The sequence below is a fragment of the Haliaeetus leucocephalus genome, unplaced genomic scaffold (assembly GCF_000737465.1).
Source record: "Haliaeetus leucocephalus isolate CR32 unplaced genomic scaffold, Haliaeetus_leucocephalus-4.0 Scaffold1007, whole genome shotgun sequence".
NCBI classification, from domain to species: domain Eukaryota; kingdom Metazoa; phylum Chordata; class Aves; order Accipitriformes; family Accipitridae; genus Haliaeetus; species Haliaeetus leucocephalus.
The window spans coordinates 3,357,139-3,380,484 of record NW_010973443.1 but is presented as its reverse complement, the minus strand read 5'-3'; the positions used below and the strand labels follow the sequence as shown (position 1 = coordinate 3,380,484).

The 23,346-nt window shown below is 44.4% G+C and overlaps 1 protein-coding gene across 4 annotated transcripts in view; it reads right to left on the bottom strand.

Annotated features, from left to right (window-relative positions):
• Positions 1-18,201: 18,201 nt before the first annotated feature.
• The window catches only part of DLGAP1 (discs, large (Drosophila) homolog-associated protein 1), a 142,082-nt gene continuing 136,937 nt past the window's right edge, over positions 18,202-23,346 (bottom strand). For all 4 annotated transcript variants that reach the window (XM_010584844.1, XM_010584843.1, XM_010584846.1 and 1 more), the window contains 2 exons: positions 22,363-22,515; positions 18,202-19,474 (listed from right to left, as the gene is read on the bottom strand). In XM_010584844.1, coding sequence (XP_010583146.1) covers positions 19,265-19,474; positions 22,363-22,515 — 363 coding nt within the window. In that variant the 3' untranslated portion in view covers positions 18,202-19,264. The remainder of the gene's footprint in view (positions 19,475-22,362; positions 22,516-23,346) is intronic.

The window sequence follows — 23,346 nt, the reverse complement described above, 5'->3', positions numbered from 1 at the left end:
TACTTTGTCTTCGAGGAATAGCATGTGAGTCCAGAAAGAGCCTTGTGTCTCGTCTCTTTCGACACACTGTACTTGATACTTCTGGGCTATTTTTCTGGGATACCTATGTATGTTTTTTTAGTTGTTTGTTTGATTTTTTTAATGGCTAATTATAAAATAAAATGGAAGTACCTTTTTGTGTAGCTGTGAGGTCAATGTTGAGGGAAAAGTTGGTCAATGGACATCCTTTTGTGGCACAGATGATTGTTCTCAAAGGGTGCTAGGCACCCAAAGAGGAGTGTCATCTTTGGTAAAGGCTTGGAAGATGCTTCCTTGTCCGCATGTAGGAAGGAACTTTATTGCAACACTCCTTAAGCCCATGCCTCAAGCTCTGACAAAGGAAAAACAACCTCATGCAAATATGTTTGCATTGTTTGATTTAAGTTGTTTGACTTTCAAAGCATGTTGCTGGTGTGCTGTGGGGTAAAGAAAAAGTGGGGGACTTGAATCATTAAAGCATATTCTCAGAGATCTTTACTCTTCGCTACTCTGCCCTTTAAAATAAAAAAAAAGTCAGCAAGTTTAGGAAAAAAAATTGAGCTTTGCTGGCTGAGCTGACTAGTTCTGTAATTCCACTAGAACAGCTGCAGTACTGAAAATGAAAATAGGATGAGGAAGAAAGCTGTTGCCATTCAGGTTAACAGTTTACATTGAAAGTAAAAGCCTGTGGTCTCTGTGCTGTTTTCATTTACCATTATGCCACACAAAATGGCATTAGTGTATCTGAGCACCAAAGTCCTGCCGATGTGATGAGCACTGCGTTTCCATTTTGCTGACTGACTTACACTGGGGACTTTACTAGTGACCAGTTTTGCTTGAGGCCAATTTTTTTTTTTTTTTTTATTATTACTTGTGTGAAGGTTACACCTAGAAGTTCAGCTGTAGTCATAAGCCAAACCTCTTTGGCTGAGTAGCACCTGGCACGCTGTGTAAAAGCTTTTCCCTGCCCTGAGGTGTTATTTAACTTGGAGGAAGAAAATGACTTCTATTGAGTACCCACTAAAATATCAGAAGGGAGTTTCTGCTTTCCTATAATCTAGCACTGATAGTTTTGGTGCAGGCTATTGAAGTTTGCCTGAACCTATTCTTTCAGAGCAGAAACTTGAAGTAACTCCAGATAAAATTATCAAAGGTAGGTAGACGTAGGGCATCAGGTGGAGCTAAGATCCAGAACTGAGCAGAAGTCCTAGTAACAAACTGAAGGCTTCATGTGCCAGTCACTCATCCCTGGTAGAGCAAATCAAAAGTTTATTTCTGGAAACTTGTTTTACCATGGAATAAGGAAAAAAAAAAACAGTAGAAAGAAACAATGAGACACCACTGGCAGTTTTGCTGTTCTTGCAGCAGTGATAAACCTAATTGCAAGGCAGCTGTGTCAAAAAACGCGACCTCTGACTGAAAACACACATTTAGGTTGACTCTGAAGATGAAGGGAAGGCGTTGCCATGTGTTACTGGAGACTGCGTGGCCAACCGGGGTGTAAGTGAGCTGAGAGGTATGGCAAATCTATGCTAGGGAAAACGGCTCACACACAGACTTCATCAACCTTGTTTTCATGGCTTTTGTGTCTTGTAAACAAGTCATGGCAGCTGCATGTGATAAATCTCTGTACAGAGTGAAATAATTACAGTAGGGAGGGAATCTTGAGACTGGTGTCACTGCCTGTGTGTACGGGGGGTGGCGTCTCACTGCCTGTTTGCGGGGGTGGGCTTGTGGTATCTGACAAGTCTCCCAGCTTCTGCCATGAGGTCTATGTACACGTCTATAAAACTGTTGAAGCTGTAACAGCTGGCCTCAGGTGCTATGGGGGAGGGAAGGGGCACAGGGAGAGCATGAAACTGGGATAACTCGCTTCGGGATGGCAGTGCAGCCCATCTGCAAGCTCCCGGGTGGTGCTGGCTCTGGCCAGAGGGATGCTGCTACCCAGGCAGAGCGGTGCTGGCAATAACCTCACTGGAAAAGGGGTGGCAGGAGAAAGTAAGCAGAAACGGGGGAGAGAGCCTGTGGGGGGTGGTGGGGAAGGATCACGATTTTCCCCTTGGAGAGAAGGGAAGCCTGCAGCGGGAAGCTCAGCCTGCAGAAGGTGCGGTGCAGCTGGAAGCCCAGGTGCACCATGACCCTGTTAAGTGTCACTTTTGTACCTATGGTATTTAGGCCATTTGCAGTTAACTGTGTGCTGCCCATCGAAGTCTGTTTTCATTCATCATTTTTCTCACAGCAATTACGCAGTTTTCTTGTTAATGCTTAAAGCCTATTCCTGGAGTACTTCGTAGTTCCTTTAAAGGTCATTTGGGTTTTCTTTTTTTCTTTCTCTTCTTGGCATCTTGCAGTTGTCAACTTCCCTCCTGGCTTTTGCCAAATAGGGATTACTGGCACGAATACAGTGCATGTTCACTTTTCAGGACATTACTTGTTTTAAGCCTCTTGTTCACCAATTGCCAGAGTTGTTTCATCTCTATCCTGTTTTGCTGGTTCAGCGGGCTCTTCTCCCATGAGCTCCAGCATTCAGACTGAAGGAAAAGAGATTAGATTAGCCACTCACTCTAGCAAGATGTCACTTAAAGGTGTTCCAGACATAATAATTGCATCCATGTGTTCTGTATGCAGTTTGGTGTCTATTCCAGTCCCTATCATGACAATGAGTGCCTGCAGTTCTGCACACAGAGAAAATCACATAAAGTAATGCTAGCTATATTACAAAGTCAAAAATCAAGACTACCTCCTCCATCTAAATTTTGCACGCATTCCTGCTGACAGTTCAAAGCCATGGCATTTAGCCATTTTGCTCACCTTTCCCTTTGAAACTGGCTTTACGTGCCTTAAAAATCCCTTTTCTTTCTGAACCTTTCTAACGCCTTCAGCTCTCAGGCATGGGGTCTGGGACACAAACTGGCAACCATCACAAGTCTTGCTACACAGGCTTGCATACTAGGGTAGCTTCCAACAACAGATAAACTGCACAGCCCTTTGTAGCACTGCAATGCTGCCTCGCTGTGTAATATGAATCACAGTTCCTGAAGCTGATGCAGATACGAATAAATCACATCTGCCTCCCAGCTAATCCCTGTTCCACTGGATAGCACGGTTTCTGCCAAATTTCATGTGCTTCCACTGACAAACATAGCGTTGATCTTTCAGCTGCTTATGCCAATGCCTAATAAACCTGTAAAGATGCACACAGGTAGCAGTGCTTTGAATGAGTGACTTAACTAGCGGGCAGGTGGCAGCTTGTGAGGATGGGCTGAATGAGTGCAGCTGACAACTACCTAACCCTGTTTATTCTTGGACAACATCTCTGGGACCACGGATGAGGGCTGTGGCTGCTTTCTCTAATTGCAGCCTAGCCAGTGCCTGCCCTGGGCAGTGAGCCCTGTCTCTAGGTGTGTAGCAACATGATCCTCTCACAGCAAAGAACCCTTGTCCGAGCATATATAAACCCTACATGTGGCTTTTGTTGTGAGCCTTCCATCACATCATTCAGTGGACGATGAAGAGGATCGAGCTGACTGCAGCAACAGCAGGTCAATCCCAGTGCTGTGGGTTTTGCAGTAGTATATATGTTTGCGTGACTTCTCTGGGTCTCTCCCTCTCTGCACCATTGCCATGCTGATGGTGAAATACTGCCCTGGCAAGTGGTCCTGGAGCTTCTCCGTCAGTGATATTTCACGGGCTGGCAGGGCTCAGCTTGTTTTTGAGAAGATTCATTTTTATCAGTAGTAAGGAAATAATTCCCAATTATGAGACCTCTATGTTTTACCAGTGTAGTATTCAATAAATATACAGAAAATGTTTGGTCCCACCTCTGAAGTCCCTACAGTCTAATAGCTCTTTGCGAAATGATGTGTCATACACTTCAAGCCTGCTGTTGCTTCCTCCCCTACAAACAAACACTTAAGGTCAGAGTGGCTTACATTAGGGAAAAACCCTTCAGTTTCTTTAACTGATGTATCCTATCTAGTTTCAGCATAAAACTGAGTATTCTTTCATAACTCAACTTTGCCTCTAGCATCCTAGCTCTTCTGCAGGAGCAAAATTGTTTTCTGTTGATTGGTGAACAGATTTTAGTGCTTGGCTGGGGGCTTTTGGCCTTTTGACCTCTCCTTTAGAAGCTGTGGATGGAAAAGACAATTTTGATCGTAACTTACCACCAGCTTACAGATTTTACCATGACACTATATATATATATATATTCTATTAAGGATGCTATATATGGTACTGGTATTTTTATACATATATAAAACCCCCAAATCATTTGACTGTCTGTGGGAAGAATGTAATGTCCTCCAGCTTGCTTTTATGGATTTGTATAGCTTGTCTTGGAAATTGTTCTGGATAGCAGATACATAACTGATGGTAAGGATCACAACAGTTTTGTAATTTTCCTGAGTGAGTGTTCAGCTGTTTTGCCAGAGCCTGTAATTTCACTTCCTTTTCTAGCCTGCAATGTTCTGATTGCCTGACCTTGTGCCGAATGTCTGTCTTTGTTTTCTTTTGTACTTCTAGTCTCATTCCTTGTTTGAACTCTCCCTCTATCATCGCTCTCCCTGTTTGACTTCAGAGTGCTTACATAATATCATGCACAGTCCATTTAACTAGGTTAGAGATTATTTTGAATAGTTTTGTACTGTTTTAAAAGTCACCTGATCCTTGCTACCCCTCTAAACTAACCACAACAGCAAATCTTGTTCTGATGCAAACAAATCAACTTCTGTTCATGAGAGAAAGCACATCTTCCCTATGTAGATAGCTCGGCTTTTTTCAAACTTCTGCTTTCTGTGCTGTGACAGTGGTAAGATAGAAGCGATTAGTAGTAAAATCCATTGGGCATTTTCAAAAACGGAGGGATTGTTTTTAGTTTCGCGTTGATGGCATTTCTAGTTTCAGCACAGTCCTGACTCTGCTGCCACAGGCCTTCCGCAGGTGGATGTCCCGCCAGGTGAGGTGTGAAGCAGACATTCTTCTGCCAACCTCAACTGAAAGGTTAGTTCAGGTTATCATATTAAAAGCTACTTAGGCAGTTGCTGCTGTAACTCATTCTTCATGTTAACTTCAGCTGGCTTGTGTTCAGCCAAGGTATTTCTAGTGATGTGCTGCCAACTTTCTCCAAGGGCTTCCTCAAAAATCTTTCTTCCTTAGCTGGTGATATATGGAAAAAGCCTCCTGTAAATATGTCCTTTTAGTGTATAGATTTACATCTGCAAAGCACACACTGTCTGTTGTAAAGCTACCAGTCCCTCGACCTCCCTTCCTCCATCAAACCAGGCCTCCTTGACCCCCTGCTCCCTCCATCCTGCCATAAGCAGCTTCAGCCATCTTCATCTCCTTGCCTACTGGGACTTGTCACTATATCAGCCACCCTGGCCCTGGGGGCTGTCCCAACGTTTCTGGAGGCTGCTCAGATGCAGACAGCCTCCTTCATTGCCTGGTTAGTGAAATAATAGATGTGCTCTGGGTCTTTGAGAGACACCTGGTCTTATTTCTCACCTACTGTGTCCATGACGCTTGAGGCGGGGGGGAGTGTCACAGTCACCCTCTGAAGGGAGAGTGGCATCCCCTACTGTCTCTTTAGACCCTAGGAAGAGGTGGTGGGAACGTGGGCAGACAGGTCTTTCCATGGGAGAATTCCCACTCAGTCCCAGTCCTGCAACACCTTATTCCTTCACCTGGATGTGATCATGGGAGCAGTGGAAGCAGTCCCCCAGGCCAGAAGGGTGCTGGTGGTCTCAGGGAGGGCAGCACAAGGAGCCTAGCTGGGGAGTGTGCCAGCAGCCAGCACCACTCTCTAAGCTTCCTCTCTTGTGGCAACTTGAATTTAAATAAGCAGCACACATGGAGATTTGGGGAGTGGCATCACTTTCTCTCCTATTTATACTGATAAGCAACAGGTATTTTTACTGTGAGAAATTTAATTTCCTTTTCTTTCAAATGCAGTGATACAGAAGGTCAGGTTTCCTTCCACAGGGTCGGAGGAGCAAGGAGGGGACCGGCTGATGCCCACGTTAGCCAGACTCTCCCCGTCTGGCAGAATTGACTCATCAGTGGTGTGACCCCGCTGCTCTGTGATGCTTGTTGAGATCAGGGGGAGTTTGGCTTTAGATCCTCTACTTCCCTGAAGATTTTCCTTTAATCCTTGCCTTACCCCAGCCCTCTTCCATGTTTGCTAGCTGGTCTGGGCTGAAGCAGGCTGCCCCGGATGCCTTCCCCAATGCCTGTGGGCTCCCGTGGCAGGGTGTGGGGAGCTGCAGAGCTGGAGCTGCTCCCTTCACCTGGGGCTAATTATGCACTGCTTCCTCTCCAGCTGCCAGGGACCTGGACAGAGAGCGGAGAAATTGCATGTGAGGTGCTTGTAAAAGCCACAGCCCGGCCCTTGGTGCCTCTGCTCCTTCTGCCATTGAAGGAAGAGCTGGCTGAGCCTCCCTCCCTGCAGGATGCACTTCCTGCCCGATGAAATCCCCTGCTGCAAGGCAGCCCGGGAGACCCACCTTGGGGATTTTAAACTGTGGCCAGTCAGCGCGGACTGGGTACACGACGAGAACTACAGGTTTTGAGAAAGCCCTAATAACTTTTTGATTATGTGTAAGAAAAAATAAATAACCCTTCCTGCTCCTCAGCTCTGTGGTTTGCCTAAACTCACTTCCCTGGGATACATCAGAGTTTGATCTTTAAGAAATGATATTCAAAAAGCCCACGTGTAAAAACGTAACTGTTCTAGCAATAGGATTGTAATCTGCCTTTGATCCTGTAAACTGTTGAACCACAACTCTCTCTGTTGCCCAAGGACTGCAGGAAATGTACACAGGTGTATGCAAATTTCTAGGAGAAGGAATGTTTTGCAGGGCTGGGAGGTGGGGGAAGATGGCTCTTGCTGCAATTCTCAGTTTCTGGATTGCAGCTGAACAGTTTGGCAGTCCTGATGCTCTCCTGTATTACCCTGCTGCCAGTTCCCTCAGCTTCTACCCCTCACTGCTCGCCGCCCAGTTGTGCAAGCCTGGAACTGTGAGATTTTTCAGAGCTCTTCTAAAGTACACTGGTGGCATTTACAAGCAGAGTCTGTGAACTTGGTCCTTTGGCTGTGTTTTTCTCCAAACTGCCACAGAGACTGCGATGTGCATCTTTCACTTCTAAATCCCCATGACTTTTGCCGGTTGGGGGATATTTGCAGAGGGGCGGGTGAATCTGGCAGTAAGAGACAGAACAATTTGTTTGGGAACCTTGAGGGGAGCCAAGACTACACCAGAGCCCAACCAAGGCAGGACGCAGCAACAACACAGTGGGGGCACAGCCCACAGCTGGGGAGTTGTCAGGCAGGACTTTAATTTTGTGTAAAATGTGAATTTTCCTCTTTCCCAGACTTGTAAAAGAATACTCAAACCCTTGTAGAAAGGCAGGTTGCGTGTAGTGTGGGAGTACATCCATCTCCACATTTGAAACAAATGCGCTTTACATCCTAACCCTGGCTCAGGGTAGCAGATCCTGCTAAAAAATAAAAATAAAAATAGAGATCCCTTGATCCTTTCTCCGTTTTTTTTGTTTGTTTGTTTGTTTTGGGTTTTTTTGTATGTAAGCCAAGTGACATGACACTGGACTTTGGTACTTCACCTGATTTATTTTAATTTGCATGTTGAAGAAAGCTGTCAAAAGGGCAGGATGAGCCCTCTATCGCCCAGCCGCCCTGGCAGGACTCCCCTGGCAGCCGTGGTGCCGTGCCGTGCCGTGCCAGGGGAGGTTGTGCTGTGACCAGAGAATGGCCCAGCATTTTTCATAGGCCACATGTGCCGTGCAGGTACGGGGCTTTGCACACCAGAATGTGGGGCAGCGCTGCCTCAGCTGGGCACGGGTTTGTTTTGCTGTTTCTGTTTGTTTTTTTCACCTCAGTGATAATTCTTACCCAATGCCCGATCTCTGCTCTATGTACTTTACTACTCCTTGTGATAATCAAAATCCGGCCCTGAACTTTTTCACTACAAAGGAAACAAGAACTTTGCCCCATTGGCCGTTCACAGGGCATCCGGCAATGCTGCAGTCTTTTCTCACGTGTGAAAAAACCCAAAGTCTGTGGAAATCAAGGTTACGCTGATGTCAGAACACTTACTGGTTTTTCACTGGTGTGGATGGAGATCAGGTGCTTTGACATGAGATTTCTGGTGTCAGTCTCCTCTTAAAAAAGAGAAGGCACCCAACTGGTCGTTGGAAACAAACCTATAAATGCCAGGATCACCAATAACACACTGTATACAGCTCAAAGTGCAACCTGTGATGGGCAAGTGCTGAAATATTAACCAGGCCTTGGGACACTGTCTGTCGTCGCCACTTGGTGCCCACCCCATCGCTCCCATGAGCAGGGAACAAGGGCTGCACTGTTATTACCCCGTGTGGAGAAAGGGCGCAGTGGTGTTTGCGCAGTGCAGATGGAAGCGCTGGCAGCGGCCCCGAGGCATTGTGTGTACGGCGGTGGGGGCAGCAATAAAAAGGCACAAGCTTCCCCATGCGGGGAAGAGGGAGAGGCCGAGAGCTTCAATCTCAGTTTCCGACTGTTGTTGAAGTGCTCTGGCAAGCAATGCATTGGTGGCAGTAGTGTGAGGCCATCCTTCCACGTGCAGGTACATGCATACATCCTTCCATGTTTGCAGGTACAACCTGCCTGTGGGTGAAACCCCCGACTCTAAGCCTCCCTCTTGCCCCAAATGAGGTAAACCTTGTGGGAAGAACAAATATCATTTATGAAATTGAGGGCTACAATGGCAGGGGAAAAGGGAAATGCTAGAGATGCTTCTCGGCCCACATCTCAGGTGATTTGGATCTGGGTGGTGTTTTGTTGGTGGATATTTTTAACACTGGTGAGCTGTCCTGGAGATCGGACGAGGAGATATGAGGAGCCAGAAACTGTTTCTGAGCACTCCAGTGTTGTAATCACATTACTGCTCCCTGAGCTCAGCTGACACAGGAGACCGGTAAACATCTCCTGCTGCCTGGGTAGGTGACAGTACATAAATCTTCAGAGCACCCTGAGGAATAACAAGTCTTTTGCAACTTTGCCTTTGAACTCTGAAGGAGTTGTGTGTGTTCATGATGGATGGTGGCAGTGCCCGGCCGTACTCCAAGGGGCAGTGCAGCTCCTGACTCCCTTGCAGAGGTTTTATCCTCGCCTGGAGGAAGGGTATAGCCAAGCTGTGCGCCAGTGCTGACACTCACAGCTGTAGAAGCTGTAATTTCCTTTCCAAACACCGGCTCCCTCAGCAAGGAGCTTGCAGCCGTATTGCATGCTTGGCGTTGGGCCAGAAGCTGTTCCTATAGTGTCTGCTCATACTATATACATGCGTAATGTTAACTTGCCTGATTCCCGCTGTGGGGTTCTTCACAACCACTACCGCATATCCGTGTTTTATCAGTGGGGTGGCTTTGGGAGCAACCTCTTCCATTAAGGCTTAGAGTGAGTTTACCTTACAGCGTGTCCCCATTCAGGAGCAGCAAAGCGATGCCTTGCCCTGCTCCTGCAGAATCACTGTTACCTGGCAAGGGTTTGGGAACCGTGAGATCATTTTTTATTGTAGTATATTACCGCTGCAGAAAAAGTATTGGATTTTGGGTTTATATCAAAAGACTATTTCTTGGTGAGGATGATAAAGTCTTTAGGTATAGGACTTTGCCTTCACAGCTCTTTGTAAAGTAGTTGCTCTCCTAGTAGTGGCAAAAGAAAGGACATGCTCATTTATGATGCTTTAAATCATCCAGTTCATTTCCAAAGACAAATAACAAAATTGTAGCAGACAGCTCTGGTGCAGGGCTCCTTCTTGGATTGTAAACACTGCAAGACAGAAACCATCAATTTTTGCAGTGTTCAGCCCAGCACAGCGCAGCTTTTCTAGTGGGAGCTTTGGAGGCACACTAATAGGAATATTAAATCACACTGAATATATTCTTACAATATTTACAATTTAACAATAACCATGCACGTGTGTGCCCAACACTGTGGATTGTGACCGTGCAGCACTGGAACCAGAAAACCCGTGATGAGGCCAAGTGTTGCAATACAACCCTCCGATCATCCCCCTGCCTATCACGCATGTGCCACAGTGACTGGGACCCTTTCAGGTGCTGTCAATATTCATCAGAAGCAACTTCTTAGGAGTGATGTGAGAATAAGTGCATTACTGTGTGAGCTGTTACCACATGTGCCAAGGACTGTGGACTGAAAAGGCAGGGGGAGAAAAAAAGCATTAAAAATACCATTGCCATGTTGCCCTCTGGGCTTACAGAAATGTGACACAGAGTAGAATTAGACATTTGCAGTTTCATGTTTCCTTGACCTTTTTAGAGAGGAAGAAAAAAACGGATCCAACTTCTGTTCCCAGTTATAATGCTGAAAGTCCAGAGCATATATAATACACTGGCTCCTGAGGTATGAGAGCAGAGTTTCATGTTGTCTATAGAAAAATCAGAGAGAGAGAGCTGAGGTGTAAAGATATTTGAACAAAAGCTGGATGAGTTGAAAGCTAAACCTCTGTCCCAGGTGAGTGTACTTATTGGAGTCTAAGGAGATTCATCCACTCTGCTGTGGTGGGATTTCTGACTTGGCATCAGTGCAAGGTAAAGCAGAAAACACGTGGCTTCTACAGCACAACGTCCTCTTACCGTATGAGTGAGGGACGTGCCATGAGGGGAAGTTCCGTGGCAGTGGCACCTCAGCTGACAGACCCTGGCAGTGGTAGCTATGGCTAACACATGTGGCAGAGATGCTGCAACAGCACGTGCATCGCGCTTGCTTGACACTCGGGAAAGCCTTGGACCATTAGCGTTAAGCTCACATGTGCTACTTCACATGAAAATGTTTCCAGTTAAAAATCATTTCAGAATATTGTTATATTGGCTCATGAAACTGTTGACAAAAAAAATCTGCTTGGATTACACTTTAATGACAAACTCTGTGCGCTTCAACAGGTTTTCTTTGTTTTGGCTTGGTTTCCTGATTTTATTCCCCACCTTCTACTAAAAAATATTTTAGCTCAGAGAGGACAAATACAGGGGGTAAGCTGCTTCCTACCTGAAATCTCAGCGTTGCCTGGGAGAAGCTGATCGACACGAATCATCACAATGATTTCAGCGCTGCACACAAGTAGTTTTTTTCCCCTTTTGTATACAAGCACAAGGTTATTAAACAAAGGACGAGAAATCCGTGGAGTACACCACAGTTTGCTAATGTATGGCTGGGTTCCCAGGTCCATGTGCATTCTTGCAGACAGGCTGCGGTTGTCATGATGCTATTGCCAGGAAAGATGTAAACAAAAGGAAACCTCTCATTGTCAGTTGAAGCATTAGGTTAGTAATACAAAAGAATACTTCATAGAGTCTTTCAGATTGATACACCCTATCTATTTACCACAGATGCTATTTGCTATATGAAGTCATATGGCTTCATTGACATGAGTCACCGGTTTTTACATTTTTTTAAATCATAGCAGTATTTACTGTGGTGAGTCAGGGCAGTGAGCAAAGTCATAGGATCCTCTCGCATAGGATCATGACTTAAAATTCGGGTGTTTTAGGCATAGCTCTTCCAGGTTCACTTGGAGATTGACAAACAGACACGTTTCCATTGAAGGTGCTAAAGGTTCATCTTTATGCCTTGGCTAAATTTCACAGCTGGCAATTGGCCTGTGGTGAAGTCTCCTTTCTCTCCCAAGACTGCAAATGCAATTGTGTAACTTCACTAAAAATCAAACAGTGGTGTTTATGCTGGATTAAAACAGTTGCTAGCGAGATGAAAACAAGACCCACCCTTTCAAACTCTTCTTTCCCACCATGAAGGCTTACTTCATGGAAGTAACAGCCATGAGCTGACCTGGGTTACTTTTAGATTGCATTATTTGTGTTCAATCCACACCACATTCCCCTAGAGTTGGCATCATCTCAGTAGCGCGTGACAAAGTCCTGCCCCATTTGAGCCCCAGTGCTGCCCAGGGACTTGCATCTCCTCTGCCCCCAGCCCAGAGACTCCTTGAGGGCATGATGCTGCCCGGCACATCATGTAAATTGTGGTTATGGTGCCACTGATGCACTGGGAAGGGTTGTCAGATATTTAGAAACTATTCAGTGAAATGTTGCTCCAAGATGGGAAGGAATCTCACCCTTCAGCTGTTGCTACAGATTGAGACAGCAAAAGCTTTGGTCACGGATGAACTTGTTGCAGCTTTAATGGTGGTATCCAGGTTCTTCTGCCAACTCCCTCTCCTTCCTCCCGCTTTCCTCCTTCCCTAGGGCCATTCATGGCACTCCCTGTTTCAGCTCTCAGTACTATGGCCTGTGTTCTCAGTGCTCATTTCATGCCAGTACCACAGCATGGCAAAATGCCATCAAGAGTTTTGGTGCATTGTCTGTGAGCTGCCTGACTGGTGCCAATTTTTTCCGTTTTACTGTCAATTATTGTGTGAAGAGATGAGGAATGACGCATGCTGAAGTGCAACAGTTATCTCTGTTTCCCCACCTTAGGCCTACCATAGACACGATTTGCCAGAACTATCTACAAATTGAGAAAGTTTCAGTATTGTTTTTTTTTCAGGCGGTAGGAAAGTTTTATTCCCAAGACTGGCAAAATGCCTGGAGCACAGCCATTTATTGTGACAAATTCTTATTCCAAAAAAAAAAGAAAAAAGAACATGCTATAAGATGACAAATAACATAGCCTAACTCATGTAATGCATTAATATCTCAGTGCTACGTATTTTGTGGAGCAAACACAACAAAAGCAGGGACGATCACAGTTCTGGTTCAAGGACTGCAGCAATCCATCGCTGAACATATGCTCATGAAGTGATTCCAGATTGCAATTCTGAGCACTGATAGCAGTACAATAGGAAAAAATAAGCCATACTATGTTAAGGACATGACTTCGATAATTCTCTAGTTAAAAGTCAGGGATAAGTGATAGGCTGGGCATTCCCACTGGAGAAATAGGTTAGTTACATCAGAAGGGGTTACCTTTTGCTATTCAACATCTCGGCTCCCTGGTTACTGTCTCCAAACTAAGATGTTTGCCTCAGCACATCGTTGTTTACATAAGTGACTTCTTATCTTACCTTGGTGAGACATTTGATACCCATAAAACATCCATCACACTCTGTCCTACTGCTTTTCTTTAACTCCAGGCAAGGCCCATCCCTTTGCCTGACCCTTTGACAGCTTTGAAACATGGCAGAGCGGTGGCGGTGCGGCTCAGGGGCTGTGCAGCCTTTGCCTTCTCCGGGGTCTCTGCAATGCTCCAGCATTCCTCCTCTTTGAATAGAGCTGGCAAAATCCATAACTGCTTCCATTCTCCTTGGCTAAAAACGAGGAAAAGCCCAGCACCCTGCCACGGAGATTGTTGAGCGCAGAGTCGATATGATGAAGGCCTCTGCACCAGGAGTCGCCCATAATAGGTGGTGGCAATGTCACAGCTCAGCTTGTTTTTTAATATCTCTCTTTTTTTTCCTCCTTTCATATGTTGTTTTTTTTCCCCTGGGTGGAGCACAACCAGGGAGGTGATGACTTACCTGCCACAGCTTGGTAGATCACAATCTGGAACTGGCAGAGTGTTAACACAATGCCCCAGCAGAGCTTTTCTGTCTCTAATTTCTGTGATTATGTTGTTACCGAATCGGTGAAGAGAACCATGAAAAACACAATTACCAGGAAGCCCTGTTCCTTTCCTCTTGCTGTGGATCATGTGTGTGACTGACAGAGCAATAAAGGACCCACTGTATTAGCCCGTGTTACTGAAAAGTTTGCTGCCCGCCGATGGGACCCAAGCATGGGAAAGCCTGACCACTGGCTGGAAAGGCCAGTCACCTTATATTTTGCAGCTGGCATCCAAATGCATCCTGATGAATCAAGTGATAACAGCTACCTTCTCCTGCTGCAAAAGTGGCCGAGCAGCAGCGCAGAAGAGGGGCTGTAAAAACTTCCCTGTCACATACAAAAGCATGGGGAAAGGAAGGAAGGTGGTTGTGAATGAGCTTGCTGTAGCAGGACAGCAATTTTTTTTTTAGGTCACTGGCATAGCATCAGAATAAAGGGAAAGGGGATGAATATGTTCAACTGTGAGCCCTGGTCCTAGGTTTGCCCAGTGCAAGCCCACTGGTGCATCGCAGGCTGGTGGGGCTGACCTGACCCCATTACGTGATGCATAGTGGGAAAGGAGAACTTCACTTCTTGACTACAGTCCAAATCATGTATAAACCTAGGATTCCAATAACAAAGGCCAATAGCAGCAGAGCAGCCAATATTTTTATTATTAATTGCTATCAAAAATGTCAGTTCAAAGTCAACACCAACTCTTAACAGATTGATAGGTGAGCATGCTCCAAACTGACGGTTGAAATGCATTATTTGCCTATTGCGTGCTGCAAAAATAAATGTCTAGCAGGAGAGAACAGACTTGGGCAAACAAACTGACAACAAGTTATGCTTCTGGGGAAGGCTCATGATTTGATCTGGAAGGGAACATTGAGTATAAATAGGGATAAAGTTTACCTTAAGCATGCATGAAAGGCAGGGCTATGAGCCATGGTTTGGACTTCTTCATTCTTCTGCCAGAGAAGAGCTTGAAACATACCTGCTATTTTATGCCCTTTGATCTGTTCTCATTACAAAAATATACCAGCCACCTCAGAAAGGTTTTTAAATAATAAAACATTTTTTTTCCATCCCTGGTGCATCATTTTATCACTGGCCAATGAGAACATGAATTCCAGCAGCTGAAGAGAAATCCCTTCATCTCGGTGGTGACAAAACTTTAAGCAGAAGTTTCCCTGCCTATAGATCCCTGGCACAAATCTTTCTGATCTTCCTGTGCACAGTATCTAAGCATGGGCAGATGGTATGTGGTGCAGCACTGGCATGCTATTAATATAACTATTAGGCTCTATAGACTGAATCAGAACCTGTTTAAATGCTGGTATAGCTATAAACATAATCCGGGATATATTTCTATGGGATTTAGTGACTGTCTTTTTTTCACATACTGGGAAAACCCCCATCTGGAAGCAGGATTCCAATGAAGGGGAAGTCAGCTATCTCTGCCAGGGATCTCTTTCGCTCCCTGCATTTCAGCCATCACCCGAGATAGGAGCAAGATGAAGCGAATCAGCAAAGGGAAAAAGAAACAGGCTGTGGGTTTCTTGCTGCTTCTTTTGAAGTCACCAGTGTAACTCCTGACATCTTCAGCAGGGCTTGGCTGGGGTCTGTGCAGAAGCGCCTTTGAAGATTTTGCTAAGGCTCAGGGCCTTGATCATGACAACATTTATGCCTATGAGTAACTCTGTGCAGATGAGCACTACCAGGGCGCTCAGTGGGACGCTTCGTATGAGGCTTTGCAGGATCCGTCTTAAGCAATGAGTGCTTAAGAGAAACATTCTGCATTTATCCTTGACCACATCAAATGAAATGCCTTGGCAGTTCTGGGAGAACGAATTTGCATTGAAAACCCACAGCTCTTACAAGCAGTGCATTAATTATTTTATTAATTTGCTCTTTTTACATTATGGGAAACACTCATCTATTTACATTTTCCTGTCCACACACAAACCAGATGATAGATAATCCTATGGAAACCCAAATCGTTAAGCCATAAAACCACTCTCTTCTGTCTAAAGGCTTTCAAATTTGTGTCTTTTGTTTCAAATCAAAAAACATTTTTAAAATCACATTTGGGAATGCAGGTAGGCCCGTGATTTACATTCCAGTTAGTTAAAATATGCATTTGACCATTTTCCTTAAAAAAAACCCCAAACCAAAAAACCAATATATTCACAAAGATACAGTTTAAATTAAAGTGATAATGCACATCAAAGCATTAAGGGAACACCAATAAATAAACTGAAATATATTACAAATAAATTATTTCTATTTACCTTTTCAAATATTAAAAATCTTTAATCCATTTCTTCATCTTTCTTTACAAAAAGATTATGAGAATTTTATGGAAACATCTGCAAAAAATATAATAAATACTTCTTTTTTTTTTTTAACTTTTGAAGCAGGAGACAAAAAGAACCTTTTCTAAAATTTCCCCGAGGAAAAAAAAAAAGCAATAATTTAGTCCCAAAGTGAAACAGAATATAGGCATTTTTAATATACACTGGGTAGGTTAGACTAAAACCAGTTACAAATTATACTAAAACAGATGATAGAGCAAATATACTAGCATTAGTGTTGGTAAATGAGTCAAGTGGTTAACTAGTGGCATTCTAGGGGCAGAATTACTCTGTTTTATATTTTCTAGTCTTGGCTGTATATTTAATATTTTGCTAAAAAACTACGCAAACATTATAATACCCTCTCCAGCGCCAAATGAACTAGCAGGCATTCAGCTAAGAATAAATTCATTTAAAATAGATAAGAAAAATATTCTATGATATACAAATACAATAATTTGTAACATACAACACTAGATAGTCTTCGCTTTTCTGCATTTTTAGGGGGGGGGAACTTGCTGTCTATAAATTTCTGTAGCCACTTGTCAACCAAAGTCTTAACTCATCTTTCATAAAACGTTCACAAAACTAAGTAAGTCTGTGACACAGTTGTGAATGTGGACTCTCACCTGGATACTGCTTTGAATATTTCAGTACAAATGAGTTCCAAATAATTAATACTTCCTATGACTACATATGCTCAAAAGTGGCAGTTGGCACTATTACATACTGCAAACACGGTGATGTTTCATTGCTGCTAAAAGTTAAACGCAGTGTTTCAAAACTAGCAAATACACTGGTATTCAAACGCTTGGAGGGTCGAACCTTTTGAAGCTCTTGTAACACAAAGCACTCTAGGGTTACACTGGATTTCTGATTACTCTAGTTAAAAGTCTTTTATATATTAAATTATTAGCCCTTATCTTGTAAACCACAGCAGTAAATATTTGTGCCCTGTTTATAAAGACATAGCTCAGATATCAATGGCTTTGAGAGGTAGCAAATTCTCTAGTGGTTTTAGTATGCTCTCATGAAAATACTTGGTGCCAGAACCTATTACCTCTCCTATTTTCTTGAATAAAATTAAATTAGCACCTGGCTATGATGTCGTAGGAAAAGAAGCTGTCTGGCATGGTCTCGATGAATAGTTTTAGTAAGAGCTTAACTTTTTGATGACAACTTTAAATGCTTTTTAAGTGCAAGCTGCAGAATTATGGCACCTGTGCAGCAGGATTTTTCACGGGTGGGACTGTCCATACAGGTTTGACAGCTACGGGCATAGACAGCCTGCGCTGGCATGCAGCAATGGCTGCACCCTGTGCCCCTCCATGGGGGGGCTGTCCCTGTGCCTGTTCCCATCGGGAGCAGAAAGCAGCCTGCCTTCCTCTCCCATGTACCCCTGCCTTGGCAGCTGGGGCACAGAGCATGCAGGGACCAGCGGAGGGGTCCGGAAAGCATCACCACAGGGCTGCGCACAGACTGGGGGCCACACAGTGCTCCTCTGCCCCAGAGCGGCCCCATCATCCAAACCAGCTCATGGTAATTCTGCTTTCAGCAGCACATGCCAGCTAGGCATGCGTGTGCGCACACTCACACGCACATATGCACGCACACAACCTGCTTTCAGCAACATGCCTGACACAGCTTTCCTAATGTTGGCACAAGAGATTTTGGTAGCGGCATGGTCAGCATCGCTCCTCATCAGAGGAGCTGGAGGACAAGCTCCTGCCTCAGCCAGGGGTGGCTGGGGGGGACAGACACGCAGGGGCTGACCTCTCAGGCTCCTCTCCAGCCCTATTGTCTGCCATTTCCCCCCACTATTAATGAGCTACTTGGGATGCATATTTTTCGTGATTGCAAAACAATGGCAGAAGCCAGGGTAGGAAGGCTTGTCATGAAAAAAATTAAGTTCATATTGATCCCATAACTTGTGGAAAACACTTTATTGTTCTTGTTCAAATGGGTATTTTATACTATTAAGAGGAGGCTGAATTAGAAACTTACTCCTAGATATGGACCATTTGGTGATAAGCAGTCTGAACTGTAGCATACAACTGGCTGTGGATTGAGCAAAGCAAGCCTGGCCTGAAAAAGCATCAGAGGCTCCATGTACAGCAATTCGCCTACAGGTGTCCATGTGGGGCTGCATGGATGTGTGAGATTGGATGGTCCCACCGAGATTAAGACATCAACAAAACCAAGCTTTTTTTTTTTTTTTTTTTTTTTTAACCAATATAATCCATACAATACAATACAAGAGGAATTGACAATACAGTACAATTTTAAAAATTCTTAATACTCAGACAAGAAAATCCTTCTTTTATATTATCTCTTCAACTGTCATTGCTTCTTATCTCCTTCCTTTTCACTCTTTTATTGCCTTTCAAAATAGATTATTTCCCTGGAAGATCGAATTTACAATCTTCTGCTGATTGAAATGTTTAAGTAGTGATTGATGAAATAAAAATGAGGCAGTTTGTGCAGCTGTGAGTGTGCAGATATATTTCCACAGGATCTTTTCTATCCCTCACCATCTCACCTGTGGGATATACTTCCACTTTTTTACCTCCCAGAGCTGTGGGTTTTTTCTCCCCCTCCTCCCCACTCCCGCCCCAGTCCCCTCCCTTTGTGTGACTCCTTAAATTCAGGTGAGAAGGTGTGATTCGGAGGTTTAGAATAAAGTGCGCCATCTGCTTTAAAAAAAACAGTAATAAAAAGAAGGGAATCCAAGTCATAGCTCCTTTCATCTTTTGTGAGGAAGACAGCAGAGTCCGAAAGGGTCACCCTGCATGACTGAAATTTCCAAAGTCCCCTACAGTTTGATATTGCTGTACACTGGGTAACAGACTAGCTTTAGGTCAACTAGAGATCATGAGTAAGTTAAACGGAGCATCTACTGTACAGGTGAATTGGTGTGTGGAAGTCTGAGCGCTGCGTTTGTTTCAAACAGAAAAAAAAGGAGGATCGTACTCATTTACATGAGGCAAAGTGGCAGCATCAGTACATGTGACAAAGCATTGTGATGACATGGGCGAACCTTCAGAAAGCAAGGGTGATTAGAGGACATCTCTCGGAGGACCAACAACTACGCCACGGCAGTGGAGTTCACTGGGAGCATCAGGGTGGCTGTGTACAGAGAGAGGGGAGGGGCAGAGGGAGGGGGAGAGAGGAGGAGGAGGAGGTACAAATACTTCGTGGTGACCTTGAGCAGGAGCCTAGAGGGGCAGATTATACATGAGGCTTGTCTTGCCAGAGAGAGTCCTCCCAGTTGGATCCCTTCATAGCCTGGTCTGGGCTTCGGGGATGTATATCTCAATGCTTTCGGCGCTCTCGGTAGCTGAGTTCTGGCGGACCGATGCAGCGCGCTTGGCAGCCATCAGCCGTTTCCGGGCCTCTTGACGCTGCGAGCTTTCCAGAGAGCGTTCTCGTATGAGTGGCACCTGACCTTTCGATGGCTTCTTTGGCACTGGAGGAGGGACCCTTCTCTCCTGATCAAAGCAGAAGGTTAATGGCATTATACAGCTTCTCAGGGAAAGGCGGGAAAAACTAGGATATGTCAGTAGTTAGAACACACATTTTACCTAAGGTTTGTTAGCTCTTATCTGCCTTTCTGTCTTCAGTGAACTGGCTTTTGTGGTCAAGGGTTCATAAACACAGGGCAAGGGCAAAGGGGAGGGGAGGGCTGGCCGCAGTGCTACTTCTCCTTGGGGATGGTGCGTTAAACGCCCGGCGCTGCCAGGACCGGGGCCCCCACTGCTAACCACTTAGTGCGGCTCCCCAGGGCAGGGGGGGATCCAGGCGTCTCCTCCTGGTGCCAGGGACTAGAAAGGAGAGAGCATCTCGGTCGCGGCCTCCCGCCGCCAGCACAGCCATCTGTGGCTTGGGAGCGGACGCCGCCCTCGGCAGAGGAACCCTGGAGGGCCCCGACTCCCAGGCTACCCTCTTCTATTCGTACGTAATGCTAGGCGCTCTTGCAACACGGAGGTACCGTGGCTTTGGCGTTCCCAAATGCACATGGGAACTAGCTGCCTGCAGCTGGTGCATCAGAATAAATATTTTTTAATAACACCACATATTTATGTATATATTTTGTAGTGGCTTAATGACTGCTCAAAAATCCCACACTTTGGGCCTCACTGTGCAAGCTCATAAAATCTAGCCTCCTGCTAAATAGGCATGACAAGCTACAGTCAGCTAGAAATAGGAAAAACTGGTAGGAAAAACTTAAAATCCATTAAGATAACATGCATTAATCATCATGGTGGCAGCTAGCTCCAGATATGCATTCAACAAGAAGGACTTTTATGTATATCCTGGTGCATGTACACACACACACACACACACAAAAAAAACCCCAACAACCCAACAAAGAAACCCCCTCAGAGAGGATCTCTCTCGAAAAAGAAAAGTGTATTCAGGTCTGAATTTCAGGCGGCCACAAAGACTTTGTCAAGTTAATTAGATTGTCTTTTAAGTTACATCCCCTTCCAACTGTGAACATGGTCTCTGAGCGAAGGGATTTTATCGCACTACAAAGGTCCCATTCTGCCCTTTCATTTTCTCTCATGCTGCTCACAACAGCTTCCATGGCTCGAAATATAAAGGTGCTTAGTTACACTTATTCATACTTTGCTTTTTCTCTCCGTCCAAGGATTAATCTATGCTGCTTAAAAACAGCCCAGTGGCAAAGGCCAAAGGCAACTGCAAGTATCAATTCCACAGAAAGTTCGGTTTGTTTTTTTAATCCTTTCTAAGAAAGGACATGATCTGTTTCATCTAAAATCATAGACAAATGCTGTTGAAACAGGAACACAGTCAGTGTAATTCTTTAAAATCTTTACCTTCCTACTGTAGGTCCCTTTCTTCAGCACTACTTAACTTCCTTTAACCCGTTACAGTCTTCTTTTTGTTGGAAACTCTTTGAAATGTTTTTCAGAAGCAAAGAAAAGGCACATTTTTTTTAAGGAAAGCTCTCGTTTCTTACTGCTGCAATTGCAAACACTCGGCCTACCCGCTTTACTGTAAAAGCTAATGAAAGACCATATACCAGCGTTTCTGTGCATGCATGTTTGACGGTTTTAACTTCCTTTTCTGATAGATACTGAAAAAAAAAAGAAGATAAGAAAATGACTTGCCTTCAGTACCTTGGGCTAGGAAAACACATTCCCATTCATTCCCCTACAAAACACACTAGGTGTACACAAATGGTGTGAACATGGCACTCCTAAGTCAGGAATGAGTATTTAGTCTTGATCAGAGGAGGAGGGAGAGTGCTACCAGCACTGCCTTTGCAAGCTTCCTGCTGCAAGGTTAATGGGGTTTGATATTATTATGGTTATTTGTCCAAAAGAAAACACGACTTTGGTCATCAGCAGCCAGCTGACTGTAAGTTGGGGCAGCCCGGACTCCTGTCTGAGCCACTGTACCTGTAAGTCACGTTCCCCCTCCTTCTGGTGACCCTACCTGTTGTCTGTATTCATTGCTATCAGACCAGCCACACTGGAAATTCAGCCATCAAATTACATACCTATAGAAGCGCAACATTAGACCGTTGATTCCTCTAGGAATGGGTCTGTCTTTTAAGGATTTTCTGAAACATTTGTGTATTTTGGCACACCCAAGTGCTGTTTGTCTTGATGCAGATAGTGAGGAAAAAAATAAGGCAATGGTGCCAAATGAGAATGGAAAGTGAAATGTGGCTCACACTTGGAGATGTGGTAGTTTTTCATGGTGACAGAAGAAGACTACATTTAAAAAAAAAGATCAAAGCTCCAGATGATTTTTATGCTACCTTGGGTAAACGACACTACCAGCAAAGTGAACCTGTTTATGAACTCACCCATTAAAAAAAACCCAAAATAAATGAAAACCAAACAAACGGACAAAAAAAATGTAGTTCTTTCATGTAACATTTTGGAAGGCATATTTTTGATATTGCTCTGTTTGTAATCTTGGTACCAAAGTCAGCGATGGTTACAGTGCTTCCCTAATTTTTTCAGTAACACAACCTAGAACTCTTGCTATATGCAATAATATGAACCGTAAATGTGATTTATTTAATTTTAAGAATCAATATATAAGGCAGTTCCTTCCAGCGATTGATCATCTAATATGATTAAATGTAAAGCTTAACAAAGTACCACATTCCCATTACCCGATTCACAAAGACCGATTTGGTTTAAAAATATGCCTGAAACATATTACAGATAATATCCCAGATGATTATTATGTAAACATTGTTATTACAATGAAATTAATTTGATATGAGCTTCATTTCACATTTTTAACGTCAACGCTGTAACACAGAGGCCTATTTAATCTGTCCAGTATTTGTGCAGGGTTTTAAATGAAGCATACAAAATCTACAATGTTCTACCTTCTTGTCATGAGGATCCATCTGTTTCCAATTATTGGCCTTTAACTGATGAAGTTCATCAAATTTCATACTAATATTTTCTATGGACAACTGCAGCATATCCCAAAACCCTGCTAAATCCTGGGAGGTCGGCCGTGGATGTGCATTAGGATTCTGTGCAACAGAAGAAAAAAACACATTGGTTTTAGTACCTCTTAATGTAAAGCATTTGTGCAAATGGTTACGAATCTTGCTAGCAAAGCAGTTCCAGCAGATCCAAGCGATCGGAGAGACACAGAGAAGCAAAGCGGAGCACTACTTACTGGCGGAGTTTTTTTCATGGAGTCTGGCTCAGTGTTGAGCTGCTGTGCCCCTGCAAGCTGCCACTCACTGAAGGCAGTGGCCAGCCCCTTTGGACCACGGGGAAAGGGCACGTGGCAGGTCCCCCATGGCAGGATCTGCCTAGGGATATTCCTGGGCCCAACCAGTGATATCCCAACCACACTGAAATCAATTGCCAGCCTCCTCTGCACTTACATGAGAAAATGTTCACACTTGTAAAAAGACTGATACCTGTGCAAATGTACATTTGCTGCACGTGCAAATAGTGACATACCGATGCGTGAACGCTTTTTCCATACCCTGAGAACCTAAGGTCTACAAAAATACACCATGTGAAGTAAAATTGCCCCTTACACACCGCAGGCCAATTTCTTCATATTTTTTTGACAAGAATAACCTCTGCAGGGTGAAAGGCTTAGAAGAGAACATGCAGAAGCACAGTAATCCCATTTTTACAGGTGCATTTTTGGGAAGAGTGAGACTGGAACTTGTGTGGGGAGTGTTGCTTTGCGTGTGCAAACTCAGTCCAGTTCATCAGCCCAAGAGTATTGCTCAGAAGAGCACACCTGGACTGTTAGCATCTCCAGTGCAGCATGGGCCAGAGGATGGTGACCTAAGAGGTCCTGTGCTGTCTTCTGTCCCTTCAGCGCAACCCAGCTCTGA